This window comes from Falco cherrug, chromosome 1, assembly GCF_023634085.1.
Source record: "Falco cherrug isolate bFalChe1 chromosome 1, bFalChe1.pri, whole genome shotgun sequence".
NCBI classification, from domain to species: domain Eukaryota; kingdom Metazoa; phylum Chordata; class Aves; order Falconiformes; family Falconidae; genus Falco; species Falco cherrug.
In genome coordinates, this window is record NC_073697.1 from 16,965,507 (window position 1) to 16,991,906 (window position 26,400).

Consider the following 26,400-nt stretch of genomic DNA (forward strand, 5'->3'; position numbering starts at 1 on the left):
TTGTGGCCACTAATACTTCTACAGATACTGACAAATGAAGTAAGATAGAATAACCCACTGACAATGATGTTTTTCACCCAAGTATTATGAGCCTAACTCAGAACTGGGTTTGTCATGATAGTAACAAAACTTCAACTTCTCTAATTTGGCTCTTGACTAAGTTGCAACTCGAACAATTCTGTATATTCAAATAAGAGAAAAAATTTTTATGCTTACTGAATTCAGCATGCTCCTCAGCATTCCCAATAACAAGAAGGCAGCTTCTGTGCAAACACCATGTATTGAAGAGGTAACAGTGCCACAGGAGGCAGGAACTCCAAATATGAATGTCCAAATAGAATCTAAATCAAACTGGAAGAGGTCAAAGAGAAGAAACGAGACATGAAATAATCCCCCTCTCCAGTGCAATCTGACAATGCTTTTTATTAAACCTACAATACACTCATTTGGAAGTATCTAAAAAATCAATTGTTTCATGTTCTCCAAACTTTATCCCCAAAAGCTTCACATGGTTGCATGTCACTGAATAGAACTCCTTCTAAGCATGGGCTAATGTAACTGCAACTCTCACTTTCTCAAAGGATTTAAGTGTTTTGAAACAAGAAGAGACCTGGCAGTGTAAGTGCTGCACAATCACTTCTGTTTACTTCAGTTACACCTAGCAGTAAAACCCACATGGTATCCCCCCAGAAAAAACAAGGGGGGCGGGAAGAGAAAAAAAGGGAAAGGCAAGAGACGGGAGGGGGGGAAAAGCGAGAGAGAGAGAGAGACGGGAGGGGGGGAAAAGCGAGAGAGAGAGAGACGGGAGGGGGGGAAAGCGAGAGAGAGAGAGAGACGGGAGGGGGGGGAAAAGAGATGAAAAAGGCAAAAAAGGAAAAAACCTAAACTGTGTTTTCCAGCAAGTCCAAATAATTAAATCAATTAAAAAATAATAATAAAAAAACCGAAGTGCCCACCTTTAGCATTAGAAGTGCAACTGCTAAATATTTCAAGGAGCTGAATTTAGATTTAACAGTGCTGTACTTCAGCGCTGTAAGGAGGTCAGCTTCATGGCTGCACCTCACTGTAGCACAGTGCTGAACATGCTGTCAAGCGTTCCTCTCAAGGAAGCAGGCAGGCAGAACACCTTCCAGCCTGACATCTTTATCTCCCGTTCCCACTGATAAATGTTAGCACTGCATTCACCATGAACAGGCACCCTCTCTACCTGGAGTGTGGCTCTTCTCCATAAAGCACTTCCTAGAACTCTGTTGTAAACCATATAATTTCTACTAACTTACATGCAATTAAAACAAGTCCAAAATAAACCTGTTCAGGATAGGAACAATAAACATTTTCCAGCAACAACTGAGATGCCTCCCTACAAAACCAGAGAGACTTTCTGAAATAAAAGCTACCTTGTTTTGTCTGCAACCTGTGAACTCTCAACTCCCCACTCAAAAAAACCAACTTATAAAAAAACCCCACACCAAAAACCAACCCAAAAACCCCCCAACCAAAACCAAACCAACCCAACACCAAAGAAAGCAAGCAAAAAATTATGTTCCCCCTCAGCGCCCACACCATGCCAGCTCGAACCAGGGATCTGCTTCTCATTTGACACGAAAACAGAGCAGAAAGACACCAGTGACAGTGATGCTGTGACAGGCTGGCTTCCACGTGCTTGCAGGGTACCATGTCCTCCCACCCCGAACAGCTCAGCACTAAACACCACAGCACTGTAAAGCAGCTGCAGAGGGAGGGGGGGGGGCTGGTTAATCTGTTATTTTCTTTCATAACAGGCAGAATGACATTTACATTTTACTACATAATCCCTACCTGGCGACCCTGATTACACTGGCTGCTGATGACAGGCGCACTGACCTGCAGGTTTTCAGGCAGTTCAGTGACTGGCTGCTGCAGGAAAAGGGCCATGAGGAGGAAATAGAGTGCAGGTACGTTAGTGTGCTTCGGGAGAAGGGACTGCAGAATGGGAAAGCCTGGGAAGTGACAAGCATCCCGGTTAATCTCCCGGACCGTTGATCTGCCACCAGCACTCCTGCCAACATTGAACCCTAAGATGAAAAATAATAAGAAAACCCAAAAAGCCAACAATGTTAATAGGGAAACAACTGTGAAGCTCGCTCTTAATCAAGTAGTGAACTCAAAAGGGTACCTCCTCAGAAATTAACGCCGTAAAAAATGAAAGTGTGCATACAGACTAATCATACATGTTACACAAATCTGCTTCAGATGTCTGATTTATCAATCAATAAAAAAAGGAAATTATTACCTTCCAATAGCGCATAGATGAGACTGCTCCATACAGACTGCCTAATGCTACCACACATGCACATAGATCCATTTTCTGACTATGACCACAATTTCAGGCTTTTAAAACACGCAAGCTTCTGAAAAAAGATATTTCACTGGCTGAGAGGGATGCATCACCTTGATCTCAATTACAGATTTGTATTACCAAGCAGCAATCCCATGGCCCATTTAAGTTGATGGGCAGCTAATTTGTTTCCAAAAATGTCTCAGGGGCATCTTGTTTCAGCTGTTTTGTTACTGATTAATCAGCTGGTATGAAGCATTAAATGTTCTTATTTTATCTGAACTGTTGACAGAGGCACAAAACTCAACCTTTTGTGACCCTGCTTCTACCTATGTATTTCAGGTTTTTATTGAACAAAAATAAAAATACACCAAGACAACAGAAGCACTTATGTTCCAGTGAGGAAGGAGGTAGGAAGGGAGTTCAGGCTCAGCATCAGCACAATGAACCATTCTTCTGACACTGACAGACATCAGGTTGCTTTTCTGAGGCTCTAATACTGATAATTCTTTCCACCAGAAACTGACTTTTTAAACATAAAACAACTACCAGGAATCAGACTAATGAAATCTTTGCTACAAAGTTGCAGGAATTTGGTCAGCAATCTTGAACAAAAATGGCTGGTGTTTCACTTCAGGAGAAATTTGGGGAGTCAACGTGTTGTAATTTATTAAAAAACACAGGGTATAAAATTAGATAATCTGTCACTATCAGTTAATGAGACACAAATTTAAAAAATATGTTTGGTCACAGTCGTGCTTGGATTCAATTAAAGTGATACTATAATAAAAAAAACTGTTACAAATACTCTCCAACTGTGACTGTAAATCAAAACCTTATTTAGAAAGATTTTGTTACTGAAGAAAATTTTATGTTATTGGATTATACATATATACACATATCCATTTATATCCAATATAAATATCAGTTTATAGTGGATACTGAATAAACAAGTCAATTCCCTAAAATATCAATTGTTTTCAAATTTTAAGGCACCAGCGCGCAAGGCACAACCATGTGCAAAAATTGTTTCTTAAATAAAGTCACAATTAGCCAAACAACAGATGCTATAGTATGTTAACAATAAATGTTTGCACGTGTAATATGGTTTCAGGAAAACTGTTCTCCTTAACCTTCATAATTCATTCATAATGCAAAGAACCATCCTATGTTCTTAGTCGAATATCCTGAGGGATCTATTATGGGAAACCAGTGTAAATAAATAGACTTGATAGTTTTATTTATGCAAGAAGTAATAAAGATAGCATAAGATAACTTTGAGAGATTTCAAAGAGACAAAGCATTAAAAAAAAAATGGACTTTTAATTTTCATTTCAGGAAAAGTCCTCTTCCTAAACTAAGATCACTTGAACAACACTTTACAATTATTTCCTTATAATAAACCAATTTGGAAAAATCTTTAGCACAGAAACAGATCATATATTGCTGCAACACAGAGAGGTGCCTCCTTGTACAATCATTTTAGGAACAACAATTAAGTTGAAAGTACTGTTAATACCACTGCCCTGATCTAAAGCCTACTCAAGCTCATGAAGAGACTCCCATTTAGCGTCAAGGGATATGCATCATGGTCTGAAAGGACATTTATCTGAAAAGCACTACCTTATTTTGACCAGAGAAAAACAGGTCCGTATGAAATGGTGACTACACCTGTCCACACAGAATTGACATCCATAACTTGAGATGCTTTGAGATGCATTTCAGACAGCATAGAGATGCTCAACATGGGTCCTGTAGCACTAAAGCCTTACACACTGACTTCTAGATCACACAGGGTAATAGAAAGGTCTGATAACCTGGATAAATGAGGCTTTAAGAACCTGCAAAAAAAGTCTTTATTAAAAGAGAGAGTGTGAACCTGCATAAGTGCAGAAGGACGCAGGAGATGGAGAGGAACAGAAAGGCTGAGATAATACTGTGAACACAGAAATTCCCAAGAGAGCAAAATTCCAAACTGGTAAGTCTAATTGGCACAGAACTCACTAGACAAAGCAGCTCTGGTATAACACCACCTGATGCTCTAACTAATGAAAGTAGACAAACAAGTAAATTTTACTGAATCTTAATTAGTTGTGTGCATAAGGTGCTATACTATGCTACCTTTGCATCTAGCTCAGGTGTGCCTGCCCATGGGGCATACTTAACCTCACCATGCTTGTAACAGAAAAAAAAAAATTAGCTACATCGGCTTCATGCAGATGATGAGGTAATACTGAACTACAAGGAAATCTGTGTACTGTCAACTGAAGGGCACTTTTGTAAAACCGCTCCCTTTTGTCTAGGAAATCAAAGTCTTAGTTGTAAGAAAAATAAAGTGCAGAGGCACCCGATTACAGCACCAACAACAGTGACAGAAAGGATGCATCTGCCAGACAGTATTCATACAGTAACCCCCACCTCGACACAGACGCACACGTACTCCCACACAAGCCTTCAGTCCTGAGGGAGCTGGGATGCCATACCTAGCACAGTACCAATCTTATCGGTCAGGACAGAATCCGTCTGGTCAAGCCAGCCTCCACCACTCAGACCCTCCTTAAACTTTATAAGGATCGACTGATTACTCAACAGGACGACAAGAATTCGCATAGCTGCTGTGACTGTGGTGGAATGCAGATGTTCTTCCATAAACATCATAATCCAATCAAAACCCAGTGTCTTGACCAGTTCTTCACAAGCCCTAATTAAAGAGGAAAGAAAAAAAGTCATCGTCACATTTTACAGCATTTATTTTCCTACTACATAGCAAGTATCAGTGTCCTCCACAACAGTGCAAGTTTCAAGATCAGAAAAAATACAGATCTATCAAAGAGTTAACTGAATTCTTAAATAAATTTGCTACACAACAAGAAATGTTGCTCACCAAATCTTGTGAAATGGAACATGTACAGTATTTGTTTAGCAAAAAGGGAAGACTCAGTACAGCTCCTGAGACTATCCCATTGCATGAGATTTCTCCAACTGCTGCTTTGATAACAAATGTGGAATGCTGAACTGGAAATGTTTGTTCACAAATCATAATTTCCAAATACATTCTGTTGAGCCATACATAGGTAGAGAGTTTTCACAAGCCTTTTTAATGAACTGGTATTAAAAAATGAAGGTTTCTTGGTGTTTGGGGTTTTTTTTATTATTATTAAGGGAAGGGTTGCTTGGGAACATTTGAAATAATGAGGGTTTTTGCTTGTTGTTTTTTTTTAAAAGCAGTATTGCTGAAAAGCTCAAACAGATTCAGGTTGTATGTCAACCAACACTCAGTCAATCACTACGTAATCTACATGTGCCATAAATCCACAAAATGCCTCCAATAGACTCAAGACAGCCTACGGGGCAGCTGCTTGAAAGTTGTATTTTGTCAAGTTTTAACTTGACAGTGTTTCAAAGCCTCTTCTCCAACTCACAACATGACTCTAGTGCCTCATTAAACTACAACATCAGTCCCTCACATGGAATTTTAAGGAACCAAGGGGCATTGTAGGGTCAATGACCCTAACGTTAACCCCTACTGAAGGCATTTTGATCTTAACCAAATGAGAAGCTGACTGTCCAGCTTCTCTAAACAGATTTTATTTTCTCTATATCCACACATGTAGTTATGAGAAAACAGCATCAAGAAGTACATGAGGAGAGCAGGGGTTAATGAACTGGCTCTCTAGATAAAAAAACCCCTTATAGTAGCCAGACATCCACACTAGTTCCCACTGCATCCTACACACCTGTGATCCCCTGTGCCTCAAGGTTTTAAAATTAACAGTTTTACAAACACTGGAACACTGGTTTTCTTCCATAAAGTAACAATAAGAAACAATCTCCCCCCAAATGTACTACATATTTTCCTCTCCTGCTGATATTATGCTTCAAATTAGGAACAACAGAAGTTTCTACTAATGCTGTCAATCATGGTCTGAAAGTTTCTTTTTTAAAGATTCAAAACAAAAACCAGTTAATGCAATAGCTGTAAGATACGTGTTAGTTACACCAACATCTGCTTAGTACTATCATCCTTGCATAAAACTCAATAATCATGCATTCCATTTCTGCTAGCATACCCAAAGCTAATTTAGTCACATCTGCATAAATCATTCAATAGTTCCTACAAAATTACACAATTCAATTAGTGAATCAAATGGGGACTGTATAATTCTCCCCCTTGAAATAAAAAATTACATCTTTTCTCTACCTCGATTTTTTTTGTACTTACTGCAAATTAACAGTTGTCTTTTCTTTAGATGTATATAGAAGTTTCAGAAGGATATCTAAAAGCCTATTCCGCAGTAGAATAAGATTAGCTGAAACAAGTCCTCCAAAATCATCCTCTGTTCCTAAAATTTTTTTTAAAAAAAAAAGGGGGCAACATTTAAAATTAGGGTTTTGGAACTCAGGTGTTTTAAAGGCTATTCATAAATTCCATACATAAGCAAATGCAACCTGATCCCACTCAGTTGTGAGGAAGCCACACTAAAGTACATGGCAGCCTGCTACATGCTCCTGAGAAATGCTTCATGCCCCATCATTGTTGTCACACAGTTTAGTCAGCTTGAAGAACGGGTAAAAAGGAATTGCAATAATTCTTAGACAATAATCTAAAGTGGTCCAGATTAGCTAAGCCAGTCACTCCAGGCAGTTAGAGCCATAAAAATAATCAAACACACGCCACCCCTACCCCTCCCTCCCCCCAAGACCCCACAACATGGTATCTGGGTAAACATTTTGCATTAGGCAGTCTGGAGAGGTGAAGGGGATGGGGTGTGGGAATCCCAAGGGAAAAACCTGATGCTTCCGAACTCCCTCTGAATCTCAGAAATGGGGAGAAAAATCAGTTTTCTTTTCTTTCAACAGATCCCCAAATTAATCATCAGTTGAAAAACACACTTGCTGCAAAACAAGCCAATAGATGCAGCTGAGGCCTAGCTTTACAGCTATTCTGCAAATCCCTCTTATTGTACATTATGTTCTCAAAAGAGTGATGTATGCAAAAATGAAGATAGATAAATGGTCACTTTCTGGGCTAAGGTTTTGTGCACAAGTCACAGACATGAACACAAAGCAACTTCTACAGCAGAAATACAGAACTGGTGAAGACTGATAACCTAAAAAACTCATGCCATTTGCCTAAAAAGCTTCTCTTTCCATTCCTGCCACAGCCTGAATTTCTCCCCAAGGTTCTTTAGTCCTCCAAGTAGGCAAAAAGCAGCTCAGGCTGTGATTAGCCTGGGGAAAAAAAACTATGGCTGGCCTGGAGTAAGAACACCAATCCAGATCTCTCTCCAGCATCCACTCCTGCTTTTTCACTAAAAATCTCTTATTTAGAAGGAACAGGAGAGGCACAGGGTGGGGGATAATGATGAATGTGCAGATTGCCTAAATCTTGTTCTTTGGGAAAACAAACCAATAAAGCTAACTGTAAAACAGAAACACTTGTTCCTCACTTGTCCCTGTGCACCAACATATTTCCAAGTGATCGAGAAATGTAGAATCTTTGAGCACTCTCTTCTAGTTATTTGGGTGACAACCACTGTGGGGCTAAAACACTTCTGTTCAGAGAGACTGACTGAAAATGCAACTGCATAAGCTTTTTTTCTTTAGGAACACAAGCGCAGAAATGGTTTCAAAACAGTTCCACATAAACATTCCCAAAGAACAGTAAAACTTTTTTTTTGCCTAAAAAAATAACTAGGCTGTCTTAGTTAATCCTTTCACTTCCTCCACACTGGGAGGGCAGATGCAGCTAGTAATCCACTTTTGTCTTTTTCCTCTCCCCATAAAGAAGCAGAGATGCACAGCTGATTTCAAGGAGCAAATGCAGGAAACAGAACAAAATCATGCAGTGACAAATGAAGGAAAACAAAAGAAAAGTACATGGGTTGTGCACTGCTTTGCATGCAATGCTGAAAACTAAAGTACCACAACTAACAGGCAGCCCCACATTATAACAAAATAAAAATATAGCTAACGACACTACTTCTACATTTTATGTATTTAAGCACAGAAGAGATCACAAATTATTTCTCTTCTACTGCTTCTAAGCCATGTCATCACTTACCACTGTCAAGCTTTTCTTCATTGTTTATTTCCATGACTACAAACTTCTCACAGACTGCAAATGTAGGTAATGTAGAAGAGATGAACTGCCCAAACCTTGATGTATACAGAAAAAACATCACTCATTGATATGACAAATGCACTCTAATTTATCAATAACTCAACTTAAATAGAAATCCGTAATGCTAGTGAGAGAGAGACACCAAAAAAATGTCAGCTTTCTCACTTCTGAATATTGAGGAAAACTGTCTCCATCTAAAACTACTACCCCTAAAAAAATTAACGTGTAGTAATTACTGGAATCTTTGCAGGCAAGTCTGCAGGTAAGTGACCCTGAAAATGCTAGGATTCAAGAAAGGAAACTAGGAGATACCGCCAAACCCTAGTAAAAGGAATATGACAAGTTAAAACAAAGGAAAACAAAACATTATTCTCTAACCGTTATAACTGAACAAGTATTACATCAAAACAAGTGATTATTTGACTCTGGTAAGACATTTATACCTATAGCTTGAGGTGATGTAAAACAAGGTCAGGGTTATCCAAGACAAGACAATGATGTGCCACTCAAAGGAGATGCAATATATTCCTCTTTCCTCTGGAGCTAACCTGAAATGGTCCCTAGCTACTATAACTTCTCCCAAGTTATACAGTATTTTTCATTTTTATGTCCAGCAAGGAGAAAAAAGAATAGTCAGATAGGCTGTTCCATAACAGTTTACGCATAAAATCAATGGGTTTATTCTTGAACCATTTTTTTGTCCTGTATGATTAAAATAAAGACAGGTAAGATGTTCAGGTTGATGCTTCTGATACTTTTAATTGTACTTAAAGTGAGAAGCTGAAAACATGACCCCTTGCATGCAAAGAACTCTCAAGCCCTGCAATACTTTATCCATTTCCATTATAATGAAATGGGAGATGAGGAAAAAGTTATCAGGGAGTTGAACTAATTTAAAAGCATTTCAAATACTCCTGTACATATGAACTGCAATAACTTACGTAACTTTCATCAGTCAGAATTAATACTACTGTATCTGACAGTCTTAAATTTTGTTTGTTTGTTTGTTTTTACAGAGTGATGATTAAGAAAAATCGTGAACTAAACATTTCATGCAGGAGAGTAATCAAAGCTGTATTTTAACCAGAAGTATCATTACATTTCATCTCAAATAATATTCAACAGTATTTAAGAAAAGCACTCAGTGCTTCACATGAACAAAGAAGCTGCAATACAGCCTGCAGAACATTAAGCCATTTAATCATTCAGTTAGACTTGGGTTAAGATACAAACTGAATTTAATATGCAAATCAAGGCATAAACAAAATTACTGCCTATATCTAGTTCACCCTAGTTCTTAGAGGAAAAAATTCAGTATATGAGCAGTTCATGTTACTTATTCCACAGCAGTATGATCCTTAAGTATTTTTGACCAAGATCACAAACGTTATGAATTATGAAAGGTGTGGGCTACCTGAGCAAGTCATAGCTGCTAGGGAAGCCTTGAAGCAAAAAGCTCAGCACATTACTAATTGCAGCAATAGTAGGCTGGGACAGAGACATATCTCGAAGAGTCAAGAGTAGTCTTGGGATGAGCTGGAATTCCCTCATTAACTTTGCGTTCTTTGCTGCTTCACTGAAAAAAGGAAAGAAAGGAGGTGGCAATTTAAAACTGGAGCATCCTCTACATATTGCCTAATCCTGTAAGTCTCATTACTAGGCTGGCATCGTTCTCATACCTTGACTCAGTAAGAAGTTCAATAAAGTGTTCAAATAATGACAGATGAAGCTCATAGGGTGCATGAAGCCAGACCTGAAATACAGAATAAACAATTAAATGTTTTGTACACAAATCCACTTTAATATTAAAAACTGACATTAATATACCAAAGGTTATAAAAAGCTTGAAGAGATTAAACCTGTGAGTCTGCATGACGATTTACCTGGCCATTGTGCTTAAAAGCTCATTGCAAGGTTCTCAAATGTTTATTTTTCAACTTTAGAGAAGTATTAGGTATACCAGCAAAGACTAAAGAAACACACATTGGTACCAAACATATTCTCCATAAGCCTATCACGCTGAAAACTTTTAAAGGAGCTTTTGACAAAAAAGCTACACAAGGAGTTATTGGGGTTTACAAGGCTGATGAGAAATGCCATGTTACGTTTATTTGGCTTAAGTGAAGACGTAAAATTAACTTACTGTCTTCTACCAAGATTAAACTCAAGGTCTTCCGTATTTTGATTTTTCTTTCTTATTTTTACCCAGCACTTCCTGCACACCATCTAAAATGATTTAGATCCTCTAAAAAAAAGTAAATATTCAATTGTTCAATCAACAGAAGTAATAAAAGATATAAAAGCCAGAAACTCCAGTTATAGCTGCAAATCTTAAGATTGGCTTGCTATCGAACAAACCATAATTAATACTTGTGCTCTAGTGTATAAAACTGGCTTAAATGAAAAGCTTTCTAGCTTTTGCTTTTCTTCAATCTTATAATCTAAAATGATCAGAACAAATCTTTTCATTTCCCTGTTTAGCATAAGAATAAGAACATCTAATTTATCCAATTGAAGTGAAATGTTTGGGTCACTGATTTCAGAATACAGAAATAAAATAAATAATTTTTTTTAAAAAGCCAAAACCTGAGGCTTTTGGAAAGTTTCTGCTTAGTGACTCACAGGCCTATTACTTGCACATTTTTTAGTCTCTTTAAGTGTATTCATCCTCCAGTTGTTCTTGTTCCTCAGGGGGAAAAAAGACGACAGACATGAACTAGACAATACAAAATTGGACCTTTTGTACCGTAGTTGCTGTCTGAGTGACTATATACCATTGATGAAATTTCTCAGCTGGATCCTTTATGGTGGAAAGAAAAAGAAAGAGAAAGAGAAGACTACTCTTCAGTAGAATTCATGCCTCACTGTAAAAGGAGTTTGGCTGTGATTCACACTCTTCTCTCTGCACCTCTTGTAGATATAATATCTCCTATTAAGTCTACATTTAATTTTGTGAACACAAAGAAAGCATTATTGTAATTTAGAAGGTTTGTTAAAGAATAACTAGTTACATGATGCTGAAGAATTTGTTTAGACATGGCACAAACTTATTTCTAGTTTTAAAATTATGCCAAAAAAAAATATAAGGAAACTTTGGTGGGTGACAAATTTCCTCTGTATTAGAACCCCACTAAGGTTAAAAAAAAAAAAAAAAAAAAAAAAAAAAGCAGCTCAGATCTGCCCTTTTTATTTCCTCTTTCTTTGAGCCATTATTATAGCGTACTGCTGATCTCGGCAAGGGGGCGTGTTGGGTATATTAAAGGCGTTCAAGCTCTCAAAAAACCAAAGTTAATAAGGCCAGTTGTTTTTATTAAAATAAAGGCTATAGTAAGCAGCAAGAGTTTTTTCATAGACAAGTCCCTTGAAGTTTCCATGGGTGATTTGAAATACTCAAATAGACACCTAAAAAAGGGAATGCATAACTCCATAAAACCATTTGTGAAAGATGGACTTGCGCTATTAAGTCAGTATCTTATAGTTGGATTAGTAGTGGTAGTGGTATATTTATTTATTTATTTCAGTGTATGTGAATCAGAATACTTCTACTCAGTCTGTGTCAGGTACAGATAATGCCAAAGAAACAAAGACTAAACAACAAGTTCTACGCATCATTTATAAGATGTATGATAAAGTGATTCAATATGCTATGTTGAAAGTTTACCTCCTACTGTTATTTTCAGTATGTCTTTCACGCCTTGATGTATGTACTGCAGCAGAACACACAGGTTAAAAGAAATTGCTGAACAGAAAACTACAAAAATGTACCTTCTAGAACAACAAAAAGCAGAAACATCTGAGGTACCCATTCATTGTTCCTACAGTGATTCAAGCCATATGGGCAGAAGTTACCAAACATCTTGCTGCTCAGCTGCTTTACTGTACTACATATGAAATAGTAACTTCTCAGGATAACAACCTAGTTCACTGTTGTTCAATATTTAAGGTGGGTTATCAGCATCTGACTTAATCACTACCCAGTATCAACACTTTTATGTGAAGCTTTACATACTTCAAAATCACAGAGCAGATCCTGGAAGGCAGCAGAATTTGGAATAATGGATGTCTCATGCCCGCTGTCGACAGTTCCCACCAAGGAAAAGGTCAGATGTAGTATGTGGCTGTTCAGAAGTGATCGTTTCTTCTTTAACAGCATTGCAAGCAACTTGAACAAGTAAACAGAAAAGGCATTAGTAGCCCACAAATGCACAGCAATGTTGTCTAAGCACAAAGAAGCATGGATGACATATCTGTATCCCTTTTGAGAAGGCCCTTAAAGTATGTCTGATAGTTGATAATCTTGATAAAAAAGCTTGAAAGTGGTATTACAGGTGATTAGAAAAGAGGCACATCCAGGACACCCACCAGCTCATAAAACAACCGTTGTACACTGCAGACAGTATCTAGGCCCTGAGGATTAGGCATGCACACACACACACACCTCCCAGCTCTCTAGTAGTCACAGTTTAGGAGAGCACATGATACATTCTCAGATAGTTGTGTTCCTAGACAGCAACCGTGGACATGGCAAACTTAAATAGAACACCCCTAGAATACTGCATGCACAAATGAGAGGTATTCTGGCACCGCAGAAAAGTAGCCAGGACAACATAAATCTGAATAAGCCTGACTTTCTTTTTTTTGCTGCCCTTTGTGGCCCTCGGCATGACTGCAGACGTCACCCTTTCAGTCCTCGTTCTCGCTCTAACTTCTTATAATCTGGGTTGGGAAAGAACCAATTGCCAGATGTACTACAGGTATTTCTTGTCTTCTGATGCAAACTTGTTAAAACTCTCAACATACTGACCTGTTCAGCTTCACCATCCTCCTTGAAACATCACTAAAGAGATACAGATTTCTGGGAATCTCTTTCAAACCATGCTATTTGCTGAGGTCAATACAAGTGGAATGTAAGCTCATATGTGACGATCCACTAACTGCTTAGGGGGCAAAGAGGACACAGACTGGATTTGTTTGGTCAAAGCCAAGTCTGCGACAGGCTACATGCAATAATATGTTTTGCTGTAACTATACTAGCCATTAGCACTACAAGGTTTGTAAATATGCCACCCAAACTACAGCAGAAACTTTCTGCTTCAGTGAAGCAGTCTTCATAAGAAATGTAAAATGCATTGGTTATGTGAAGATCTTTTCAAGTAAGTCGACCAATCCTTCTGCATAACTGACTGCACTTTCCCCATCCTGATGGAGAAATAAGAAGCCTTCAGCTTGAAAGCAAACAGCATCACTAACTGTAAAGTCTGAGCAGTCTCCTTATTCCAGGAGGAGTCCACTTGTTCAGTTTTCTTCATGTGTCCCTATCCTCCTCTTTTCCTGGCAGATCATGGACACAGAAGCTCCCAGGCTTGCAGGGGTGTTTTCAGAGTCACGGGAAAAGAATCATCTAAATGACATTCTCGTGCTCTTCCTTGCTATTAATGAAGGCTCAGTTTCAGCAAAGCAGCTAAACGTGCACACTGCTTAGCAAAACTTTCCACTCTCTCCTTTAAAAGCCATCCTGAATAACTCATCTATGCTAATTAGCCAAGAGCTCAGTAAACTTAAGAGCAGAAACTCATGGTACCGCAACATAACAAGGAATTCCCATGGGAACTGCTGGCACAGAGAGTGAAATTCAATCAGCCTGGTCTGTTTTAAAACATTTCTTACATACCTGATAACCTCTGATTCTTTCCATTTCTTTGCTGGCTAATGGATTGCTCTTTACCACACAGACCAAAGCCTTCACAGCTGCATACAATCCTTCTACATCTGATGCCATGGCTACAAGTCCCAAAATAGCAGCAGCTCCACCAATGTACTGCAGTGTAGTGGCAACAGGCTTGGGGACAAACGTTCTTACTCCTGAGCACAGGCAGGAAAAGGAAGTTAAAAGTAAAATCAAACCTAATTTTTGTAGGAAATCATTGTGAATACATGCAAGTAATTTGCATTGTACCATTGCTTGAATCATGTAAAGAATCTTACTAGAAAAACTATGGCAACTCAGAAGAGGAGGTGAAGCAAATGGAAAATCATTTATGATCTAAGGTAAAGTATCAAGTATATTTTCATAATGGTAACCCATATAAACTGAAACAAGCATCCCATGTTAGTAAAAAAGATAGTATGTCCATAAAATATAAAAATGTTAAACAAATTTACCAACATACCATTAGCATTCATCAATTGTGTGATTTATCTTCTAGACCCAAGTTCTTATTGACAAGTAATTAATCATTTTTAAACGTAATAATTCTCAGATACTCAACTCACCCAAATATCCTATCAAAGCTGCACCAATGGAGCGTGCTGGTCCATTCAAATGCCCTGCTGAGTTATGCAGTAGCTTCACAGGTGTGGCATTTTCATGAGAAGAAATTGCCAGCTGAACAAAATAAGAAAAAAAGCAGGGGCTAAAGGGAAGAGGTTTTTTTACACTATCCTGGACATAACATGTATTTTCCTCTCATGATAAAGAGTAACATGTAACAGTATAGAACTAAGCTAGAGTCATTAAGACATTCTGTAAAGTAAAGAGAAATCTCCAGTCTCCAAAGCTTAAGGAAGACAAATCTAACTTTAAAAATAATCCCACCAGATCACAGAATGGTTTGGGTTGAAAAATCATCTAATTTAATCCCCCTCCTGTGGGCAGGGCCAGCTTCCACTGAATCAGGTTGTGCAAAGTGTCATCCAACCCGACGTCAAACACTTCCAGGAATGGGGCATTTACAGCTTTTCTAGGCAACCTCTTCCAGGGTCTCACCCCCCCCTTGCTATAAAATGTTTTGTCCTTAGGCCAAATCTAAACCCATTTTTTACACAGTTTAAAGTCGTTCCCCCTTGCCCTGTCACTACATGCTCTGGTAAAAAAAAAATATATCTCCGTTGCTCTTATAAGCCACCCATATGTATTGAAAGGCTGCAACATCTCCTCAGAGCCTTCTCCTCTTCAGGCTGAACAACCTCAACTCTCTCAGCCTTTCTTCATAGGTTTTGAACAAATAATTTACTAACTTCTAATGTACTTTGAAGTAAAATGTAAACCAATATTCTGGTTTCCAAATCCAAATCACAGTCAGAGGACTAAGCCATCAACTTTGCTCATCTGCAACAGTATAAGTATTGTTCAATGATATAAATGTAACTTTTTCAACAGGCGTACAACTGCCATCTACATTTCAAAGCCAAAATACTTCCAAAAGGTGCTAAGATACATAGCTACTACTAATTCCAAGAATGCAAGTAAAATCTAGGAGTACAATCTCCCTCAATTTTTAAATTAAAAAAAAAAACAACATGACAGTGATTATGGACAACTCTTCTGACAAGTATTGTTCCTAGTTGCATTGAGCAAATTGCTTTGAAAGGAGTTAACAGAAAGGAACATACAAGTAGTACACATGAACCAACTGATTTTCCAACATACCTGTTTGGCAATAGCTTTACTATCCAACTTGTTGTAAATTTTCCTTATTTTTGCCACTGTAAATGAAGAAACTGACAGTGCATAGAGACCAAAAGAGACCTTCTCTTCTGGTACCAAAGATACTGGAGATGGGTTGATTCCTTCAGACTTTGAATCTTTGCCTTAAAGACAAAATAAAAATTCATTTCAGTAATAGCACTGTTTTTCTTTCCAGTTTCAAGAGTAAAATCTTACACAAAAAGAATAGGTATCCAAGAAGGGTTTTACACACAGCTGAGACTGTCTTTGCATACTTGCTTGCTGTATCAAAAGAGTAGTTTCATAGCATATGAGTCATGGAATGAATCTGCTATTTAAGATAAAAGGGCACTGCACAGCAACACTTTCTTTCAAGAAGGTCTACAATATTAACCTGTAAGGGCAACTGGCAGCCTGTGGCTTAGCCAACCAATAGAAGATGTGGTTTCCTCATCCAAATTTTTGGAAGGCAACATTACTCCTGTACTCAATTTGCATATAGCCGAAGGGCTGTTCACTTCCCTTCCCACCCAAAGGAAAAAAAAAATACTCAAAAGAACAGAGAAGTACTTGGTACATCTGCATCTTTGCCTGTGACAACAGGCTTTTTACAACGGTTTGCTAGGAAAACCGCCTTAGAGAATGGTATAACAGATGCAAGACTGAATAAAGATCAAAAGGCCCAGGAATTGAAGAGAATATACAACTGATCTTTAATATTTTGTATCTACTGCTCTGGAAGTGGATACTTCCTTTGAGGCACTGCAAACACTATGATTGACAGCTGTCTACAATGCTCAGAGGAAGCGTGCAAAACTCAGCACCTGAAAGCTCAACATAGAGATTCACTTCTCCATCTTCAACTCCAGGTCAAAAGGTGACTGCAACTCCAGTGAAAACCATTAATGGAATTTAAACACCATGAAGGCTCTGAAATAAGTGAGAAGCTCTGTGTCTACATAACTTGTTGTACCAGGGTCAAGCCTCACTTAAGACAGAGTTTCAGAAGTCTTGGTTTCCCCATAAATGAAATCCTCATTGGATCCTCTGCTCACATGGATGCCCTGAGAACATTCCTCCATTTCAGCGAACAAAGGAATTCCTTCTCCTGAAATAGTAACTGCTCTCTAAAGGGTCTTTCCAAGACTTAAAGAGTATCAGGTTTTTCATTTTGTTTAAACACAGGACAAATTCTCAGAAGATGGCAATCTTGCTCACTGAAAACAGGGACAAAACTTCCAAAAGAAGCACTGCATGGGCAAAAGGCAAGTCAGACAGTTTCCCCGTAAAGGGCAACAGCTGACGACTGCAAGGACTCTTCTCCAGGATTCCCACAAATAATCATTACACTAAGCAAAACTAAGCATTTTGGAAAGAGAGGCCAAGATAAAATGGTAACATACAGAGCTCATACTGCACCCCCTATCAAACTCCTTAGGGTTTGGCACAGTACAGAATGTGAACAGAAACTTAGCCCCAAATAAAAACACGCCCTTTGTTCTGGAGCACACTGCTCCTGAAATACAATGAACTGAGCAAAGTTTGTGTGGGAGAAACACCACACTGGGAAAAGCCAGTATGCTAAGAAACAAGGAATTCTTTTACTTTACTGTGGGCTTCCTGGTGAACATGGCCTTAGCATAAAGGCGGGAAGATATTTAATTCTCAGAAGTGAAAGAACAAATTCACGTTCGTGGAATTTGCTTTGGCTAATTCAGTACTCAAACCCTGGACACCACCAGTCAAAATGCCTTCCAGGAGGAATTATAATTGACTAGCAGATACCTACAGAGCTGCCTGCCAGGTTTGTCTAGCTGTCAAAAAAGTAAGTATGTGACACAGATCCATACATGACAAAATCCAGCTCCCTTAAGTTTTTCACTCAAGATGGAAAAGGAAAGCTACCTTCTTTTTCATGACACTTCACTCTTTCACAGCCTGAACATCATTTACATTTGGAGATGTGGGGTGGCCTGTCACCACTCTAGGGAAAGCTTTCACCATGAAAAGTAAGACTCTGCGCACTCCCTGTACATACTTTTGTTTTCCTACCACTCTCATCACTCACTGCCTCTTTCCTTGAGATGGTGACAGTTTCTCTTCAGAAGAGCTGGGGAACATTATGGTCTTCATGGGGAAAGACAACTTGACACATTCCCCATTTTTACTTGTGTTTCACTGGAAAGCTTTATGATAGCCAGGTAAAGCAGAGAGCATCTTCTGACATAATACTGATGTTAGTGAGGAGGTCCTCTAACCGCACAGGAAGACAGGGAGCTCTACAGAACAGGACAATTTCACTAGTGACCGCGTATCTTACTAGAACTAATGAACAATCCATTGTGTGATTATTTAAAAACAAACTCATGGACACACATTTCTAACAAGATTATTCACATCTTTGTGTGTTGTACTCCCCTCAATTTCAAACTAGAATACTTAAAAAAATTGCAGTAGAGTTGCCCATATTTGTTTTCAACAAATGCTTAAAGACTACCTGCTGCACCACAACCCCTCCCTGTTTGGTTTTTTTTTTCCTCAGTTGACCTATTTAGGCCCTATAAAGAATGATATTTCAAGACAGCTGTATTTAAAGTACAGAATATATACCAGATTTGCAAATGCGTGCTATCACTAGAGACTGACAAGTTAAAATGCCTTTCCAATTTCGCTTTCTACAGGTAAGTGTAATATACAGTATGATTAATGACAGCTTTATGCATTTCTAACTGCTTCAAAACCAAAGCAAGGAATACAAGCACTTCTATCGTACCTCGTACAAAAACTACCAGAACTAAGTTAACACAGTAACGTGGATTTCTATCCTCTGCAATAGCAGCTATTAATCTTCTTCCTATGAACAGCTAGCTTTTCCTCTCTGCTACCACATAATCTCTCACCTCCTCTGCCAATATGCACACAAAAGGTTCCACTACACCTAGGACAAGCTACTAGTGCTGCCATGTGAATTGTACTTACATGGTACGTATACTGCTTGAAAGCTTCCGACGTAATTTGGTCCCAGCTCATAAATGGTGCTAATACCTGGGGCAGGCAAAACTTCCTCCAGGAAATGCGTAGGGCCCAAACGCCACACTAGCGAAGAGAGCTGGCGCTGTGCGGGTGGCGTACCAATATAGGCATAAACAGTGCTGACTACAGGTGGGTTGGCAGAACCAGACCCACTAGGGCTACTATGAATGTAGTGAAGCTGTAAGGAAGAAAAACACAGTGAAGTTATTGAGGGAGCACGGGTGCCATGAAAAGAAAGAAGGAAGGTCAGAAATTCAGGCAAGCATTTTGCAAACCAGGGCATGTACCAAATGACCGCTATGTAACACATGGTGTTCTGATGACATACAGCAAAAGTCAGTGAAGAACATTAAACAGAAGAGAAATATATAGATAAGAAGTTAAGTGGCTTTCAAAACATGAAGGTGTGCATGGAAACACAGAATGAGAACATGTGAGTTCTGTGCTTAAAAACACTGAAAAATGGGGCTGTATCTTGATTCTAAAAACATGGTACTCTATGACGGTCATTATTTTTTGCGAAAGAAGCAAGACTATCTCAAACTTGTGCTCTTCCTCCTTCTTATTCATCCAGTGAAAGCATGCCTTTGATAATTATACTGTTTTGAGCTAAAGTGCAAACATGACGAAAGCCATTTGGTAAGATTTCCAGATGACAATAAAACAAACGCATGCATAAGATGCTGGCCTATATATAATGACAGTAACAATCTCACAGGCATTTTCTATCTACCTCGTAAAAATTCTGTTACCAGCTATTGAATGTAGTCACATATGGTCACATACATGCTCATGTGTTACAGCTATTAACAAAACAAGTAAAGTTACTATAGCCCTCTTTCTGCAAAAGAAATACTGAAAGGTAAGCATAGAAAGACAAAACATTGTTTTACTTATAGCAGCGCAGTAACACTAGTGAATTTACACCCCACACCAGGCTTAGCTTACTCCCTTAATACCCACACCTGCCAGGTGCCAATTAGTCTTTGGTTATCAGTTACAGGTCAGGAATACTTTGTGGCCAGCGGACAGGTCCACAGTGCTCTTCACTGCGCCCTGCTTTTGGTCTCCCAGTTTCTTCACCTATCAACAAAATTTTGACGTTTACAACTAAGCGTGTCTTATCTACACTCAACTAATAACAATGCTAGACATCTCAGTGGCTATCACCAGCAAAGGGATGCTATTTCTGGAGTGGCAAGAGGGTTCAGAACAGAATAACCTGAATAAATTGGTAAGACCACCTTATTCTTTAATCTCCCTATTATTCAGTTAGATGTCCTACATGGTTCTGGGTAAGTCTTCTTCAGCTCTTTATGGTCCTTCTAATTAACCTAGGCAGCAGCATGGCTGTGCCACACTTGCCTCACATTCAATGCAATGTGTCCACTTCACTTAAGCATTACTATTGCTCATACCTGAGAAAGTATGCATTATCTTCTCTCCTTACCAGGACTAGGGCTGGCTCAGACCTGTGTGGTGGTTTGGGTTTTTGGGGGGGTGGGGTCATGTGTTGGTTTGTTTTGTTCTTGTTTTGTGTGGGGTTTTGTGGATACATATATGTGCAGAGAGAGAAAAATCACTCCAACCAGTAAAAATGAGTCTGTAAAGATCATTTTACCTTAACAGTATTAACAAGCTGTCCATCAAGGTAGAGTGCAGCTGTGCTGTTCTTTAGCATGCCTTTACTCATGACCAGAACTAGGTGATGCCACTGGCCTTCCACAATGAGGTCACCACAGCGGAAACGGGCACAACAGGGAAGAATTTCATAAAATGATGATTCCTCACTGAAGTCATCGACTAAAGGAAAAGTACCAGTTAGTGGGCACCAGCAGAAGTGTTACAAGAAGCTTGAAACAGACTAACACGTCATCTGACTTTACAAAAAACAATCTACAGCAATACATTAAAGCCAAATTTTTAGAAAGCACATAGTTAACACAAATACAATTAACAAGATATGAACAACCACACAATTAACAAGACTTTTTGAGAAAGTATTCAGACCAAATTGTCATAGTTTGACAGGATGAACATCCTTAAATACTTGCACATTATCAAACTAGTATAGCCTTGGTAGTATCACCAACAGGTCTCCTCTTCCTTTACCTTAATTTTTATCCAAGAAAGTTCCCAGGATAATTTCAGACTTTTGACAGTTCCATTTTACTTTTCTGCTTCTACCCTCCCTTTGAAATTTTAGCTGGAAGAACTAGTTTGCTCAAGTTTTTACTGACATTCTCATACCGCCATGCAAGTCACAGAAAGATCTTTTTCTAATTTTTTTCTGAAAACCTTTTTACAGCAGTAGTCAGCAGTAATAGGTGTCTCTCCGAACCTACAGAGCTATTTTTCACTTTTCTCACACTGTGGAAAGAAAAATACCCATACTTCCCAGACTTTCTTCTCACAATTTTCCCTGCTCCACCAGGGTTTCCTCCACAAGCCCTGCTACCTGCTCCAGTGTGGTCCCCTCCAGGGGCTGCAGGAGAGGCTCCAGCACCTCGAGTGCTCCCTCCTCTCCTTCTGCTCTCACCTTCCTGTCCTCAGGGCATTTCTTCTCATGCTTTTTTTCTTTACTCCTCACTCCATGCACCCTCTCTCACCCATGTTTTCCCAGAGGCACCACCAGCCTGGCTGCTCTGTTCAGCTGTGTCTGCAGGGTGGTCTGCTGCAGAGTTGGCCAGAACCAGCCATATCTGGCACTGGGCCACCCTGGCCTCCTCCCACAGAAGCCCCCTCTTGTCCCACCAGCACATGGCCACAGACACTCAGTATAAGCTTGCCACTACCTTGCTTAAACCACCAGGGTCATGCACAAAAGAAGATGCAAGTAAAAAGAGAGCCTTTCAAAGCATCTGCATCAGAATCACACTAAATTACAAAGCATCAGCGAAGTTGAAGATGAAGCTGAAAGCCTGAGGCTTTTTTCCTTAATAAAAACCGCAAATACGATGTCTGGCTAGTGAGACACACATCAAGCACAGGCTGGAGGTAACTGTAACTCAAGCCTCAGCACAGTGGCTTCTCTTCTTCCCTTTTTGCAGTTCTAAGGAAAATGAATTTTCTGAAGCACTGCTACTGAAGGGCTCGCTCAGAGCTGAGACATTTCTGCCCAAGTCAAAACAAAGACTTCACAATGTCTCATCCATTCCACTCCAGAACTGTAACCACAGCAAGCTGCCCTTGCCTTCCCTTCGCTGTATCAGCAGCAGAGCCTGGGTTGTAAGGCCACGGACCTGATTATGATGGACACCAGCTGCTGTGGGGTGAGGTGAGCTGCACCCACAGCTCCATCAGCCACCCTTGCACCAACAGATGGAAATGTCTGCTTATCGTGAAAATAAGGAACATTTCGTGACAGTCTGCTTCATTGTTATTATTTTTAAAAGACCAAACAGTTATATAAATTCTTTATTAGTGCTTGCTACTCAAAAGGAAAGAACAGAAGCAGGAACAGATTTTTTGATAACCACTTGTTGGTCTGGTGAAGAGCTAAGCCTGAAACATAGGCAGGAGACTGCCCTGCTCCTTTCAGCTCCTCCACAGCCATGGTGTATAAACAGCCTGTCAAAACTGACCATTTTTGGAGGCTCTGATGGAGGACAAGGCAGGAGACAGGAGATAGCTAAGCCTGAACTCCCGTCCCTGGCACTGATAACGTGCTCTAGCAAATTCAATGGCCTCACCAGCTTCACTTAGGTCTTCACTGCACCTCCTGTAATTTCACCCTTGATAACACATACCAAATGAAGCTACAAACTCTTCATGAAAACTGATCACAGCATCAAAACCTGAAGTGAATGCCTCATCGCCTTCAAATAGCCCTCCAGCGTTGAGGCTAACCACACTGAAAAACCTTCACAACCTGTTAGTTTATTATTTCCAAACTTCTTCAAAGCAAAGATAAGTTAACATTTCCACCCCAAAATATGATGTCTAAAGTGAACGATACAAAGGTAAAAGGCAAAAGCCTTCCAAAACCAATGACATAATCCATCCTTCAAATCTGTTAATACTTGAGGTTTGGCAAAAAAATTTCTTTATACACAGATATCAAATCTTCTTTGGAAATTATAAAAGCACCTTGATTTCTACATGAATGTTTACATTTTGCATTTTTCCACTGCAAAATACATTAGGAGTTGGTGAAGCTACAACTCTAGTTCCACCACACACAATTCTTCTAGATACTTGGTGCTGTCACATCCCCATAATATTGTCAAGATTAGCTGATGACATGACACAACTCTTACCATAATTTTGAAGCAATTCTTCTTTAGTTGAAACAATCAGTGATCGGTCTTTTGCTGAGAGAACAATGGCAAGACATACATAATGCTGCTCTGAGGAGTTTGCACGCCGCACTACAGTAAGAAGTCTCACAGGATGGTTATTAGGAGGCGTACTAAAATGTTCAATACAAAACCAAGTTGAGTAGCTTAAACCAGATGGCGGTGGGAAAAATCTTTCACCTAAAAACAAAAATGAAAGCCCATTATATATCTGCAGTAGCTAGTACTTAGGATACCTATTTGTTGTTCTTCCTTTTTTCATATCTGCTCAGTTGATACCAGCTGTGCTTTCTCAAACTTTTCCTTCACGGACTTCAACATTATTTCTTTAATTTTTGACTCAAACTTGGAGGAAAAGCCACAGAAACCTAGCTCAGAGGGGTTTCTTTCAAAACAAAGCAAAGCAAGAACTGCACACTATTCCCTCCTATTCTAACAATAAAAATCAACTCTGAACCTGTGCTTGTTCAGAACAATCTAATTTCAGTTCCCTACACAAAAAAAGTGGATCAGGCCATCAGAAACTAATATCATGATGAGATGTTTCTTCTATACAACTTGCTGAAGAAGCCTTTGTTGAAGAAGATCTCTCTACCACATATATCTGACTCCACTTCATCTCCTGGGGTGTTCCCACAGAACAAATAGCTCACAGACTTCAAGTACTGCCTAACACTATTTCAGTCTTACTGCAGTAAACCTTCAACTTAGTTTTTAGAATTAACACCTTTTCTAAGTGATGAAGTTCAATTAGCCCCATAGCACACCAGATTCCTGTAGGGTGATTTCTGTAATGATGTGTGTAACTACACCTGTAATAAATTCAGTCAAGAATTCAGCATAACAGAGCCATGAGTACAGCATTACAATTCATTCCATGTTTCCTACGCTCTTCACACTACCACCTCAACCTGTTCTTAATGCCTCCAGGTTCATTATTCATAGGCTTCTCCGTTACAATTTAACTTTCTGCTGAAAGCCTTGTACTTTAAAGCAATCACATTTGTATTTTATATTGCTTTTCACTGACTGCGGGGCAAAAAGCAACAGAAACTCACACACAAGAAGTTCTCAATTATGAGTGTACAATGTCCAACACCATATTATCACTTCATGGCTAAAAAAAAAATACAAGAGAACTAAACATCAGATACAAAACACTGCTAACAGTCATACTCGAGTACTTACCAGTTCCAATTCCACTGACAACTGCACCGTCAATAAGTCCTGTTGTAACAGCATTATTTGTAGGTGCATTATGGGGAGCCAAACTTGGCAAGAACAGGCAGCTGTTAAACAGAAGATTAGTAATACACTAGAGTTTATGAAAGTCAGTATAATTGGAGTTCAATACATGCCAAATGTAGCCTAGGTAAGTATACCATCACTTTCCTTGACCACACGTATTCATGAAAAGTAGAAATGAATTCTCAAGATTTCTCCTTGCGAGGCTGAATTACCTCCAGTGCAAAGAGCTTTGGCAGTGTATGTCTTTGGTGCAAAGGTGCAGAGACATATGCCCATGTGGCTCCATAGGGTAAGATGCTCCTTTGTGGGCAACCGTAAGCTGTTGCAACCTTTGAGATGTTCAGGACTCTCAGAGAGACTGGATTAGCTAAACGTTCAAAGGGTCTGGTAAATGCATACTATGCTGTTCTTATTTTAAGTTACGCTCTCACATTAACATTGTATTCCACCAAATTAGCTATGTTTGGTCCTTACAAGAGCCACTGATGCTGTGCACACAATGAAAACAGATACAAGGAGTACCTCCCTCAGGTACTAAAAGATTTTAAGAGCCCAGACAGTTTCAGTGAGCAGCCTGCCTGAGATGGAGTGAATCCCCACAGGAATTCAGCTTCCAGTTTGTATAGACTGCCCTACTGGAGGCAAAATGATATTCTTCCACTTACTGAAGAACCATCATTTTGTTGACATTTACACCTGAGCCAGCTAGTTTAAGTAGCTGGGTTGCCTGACAGAACTAGGAGTTATTCTGTTCTCACATAAGCTATAAAAGAGTTAAACTTGACCACCCATCTTGAAAGTAACAGCAGTCCATGGTTCCAGCAACGGTGTTAAAAGCATGTTCTCTTTAAGCAAATAATTTGCAAGGATCCACCAACTGTTGAATTCATGAAACACTCTGGCACTTTAAAATAGATGAAAAAGTTTTTAGATTATCTTTTTTTACATTGATTACAGCAGCCTTCCTAGGTGACTTGCTGAAATTCTAAGAAGTCACAGCCGCGTTATGTGGATTACTTTAGGACATTACCAGCACCTACAAATCTCCTCAAGCAACCACAGTGACAATTCATTTTGCTAGCCTATTTCAAGTTCTTTTCTGGTCCAAAACATTTTCTTTTCTCTAGTGAAGGATGCAGAACAGAGCTCTGAGCAACATTTATTTTCAAAGAAAGCTCTGTCCCTGACTACACTGGATATAAAGCCTACATGGAAAATGGGTGCTGCACGCCTGTAGAGGAATGAAGCCGGGTTAATTAACATTGATAATATACAGCTGTGGGCTGGCTTCAGGGGCCGGGGCGGGGGGGGGAGTTGAGAGCCAAGGAAGAAGTAGAGAGAGGAAGAAGCAAGAGAAGAGAGAGTGCTTCTGGATGACGTGAGATGAGGGGAAGGTAGCAGAGGGACTGGCATGAAGAGTGTGTTGGTATGAGATGGTAAAAGACCGTGTTGCAGCTTGATAGTTTGGAGAGTGCTGTGACACACTCTTACTTCGCAAAGCTGAACAGAGAATGCAGAGCAGAGCTCCCATATATCCAGGCTGGACTCTGCTCTCAGACCAGTCATCCCAAATAAACTGGGACAAGTGCACTAAGATGAACTGGCTCTGTCAAAGGCCACATCAGAACAGAAAAAAGATTTTAGTAGTAGTATATATAATAAAAATATGAAGATGGAAAGAAAAAGACAAGATGAACAATTCTGTCAGGTCAAACTGTTTCTGGTTTTATGAAATTTTAGCACAGTTGTGGAAAACCGATCATTTCCACCTCTTCTAAGTTCTTTTAAAAACCATTGAGGAGCTACTCATCTCAAACAAGAATCTGTCACACACTTTTGGGCTTCACATCAGTTGTCATTTTTGGTGGTTCATGTCACTAAAAGCCTTTTAATAAAGCTTCTAGAGTCAAGGTTTTTAAGATTTTAACCAAGC

General features: G+C 39.3%; 1 protein-coding gene across 5 annotated transcripts in view; it reads right to left on the reverse strand.

Annotated features, from left to right (window-relative positions):
• Positions 1–26,400, reverse strand: part of WDFY3 (WD repeat and FYVE domain containing 3) — a 185,216-nt gene that overhangs the window by 45,385 nt on the left and 113,431 nt on the right. For 4 of the 5 annotated variants that reach the window (XM_055722688.1, XM_055722701.1, XM_055722682.1 and 1 more), the window contains 15 exons: positions 24,408–24,508; positions 23,181–23,399; positions 20,543–20,724; positions 18,868–19,099; positions 15,871–16,031; positions 14,715–14,826; positions 14,113–14,303; positions 12,451–12,603; positions 10,121–10,194; positions 9,856–10,017; positions 8,382–8,476; positions 6,540–6,660; positions 4,801–5,018; positions 1,819–2,054; positions 217–351 (listed from right to left, as the gene is read on the reverse strand). In XM_055722688.1, coding sequence (XP_055578663.1) covers positions 217–351; positions 1,819–2,054; positions 4,801–5,018; positions 6,540–6,660; positions 8,382–8,476; positions 9,856–10,017; positions 10,121–10,194; positions 12,451–12,603; positions 14,113–14,303; positions 14,715–14,826; positions 15,871–16,031; positions 18,868–19,099; positions 20,543–20,724; positions 23,181–23,399; positions 24,408–24,508 — 2,392 coding nt within the window. The remainder of the gene's footprint in view (positions 1–216; positions 352–1,818; positions 2,055–4,800; positions 5,019–6,539; positions 6,661–8,381; positions 8,477–9,855; positions 10,018–10,120; positions 10,195–12,450; positions 12,604–14,112; positions 14,304–14,714; positions 14,827–15,870; positions 16,032–18,867; positions 19,100–20,542; positions 20,725–23,180; positions 23,400–24,407; positions 24,509–26,400) is intronic. The other variant, XM_055722695.1, reaches the window with a different exon arrangement.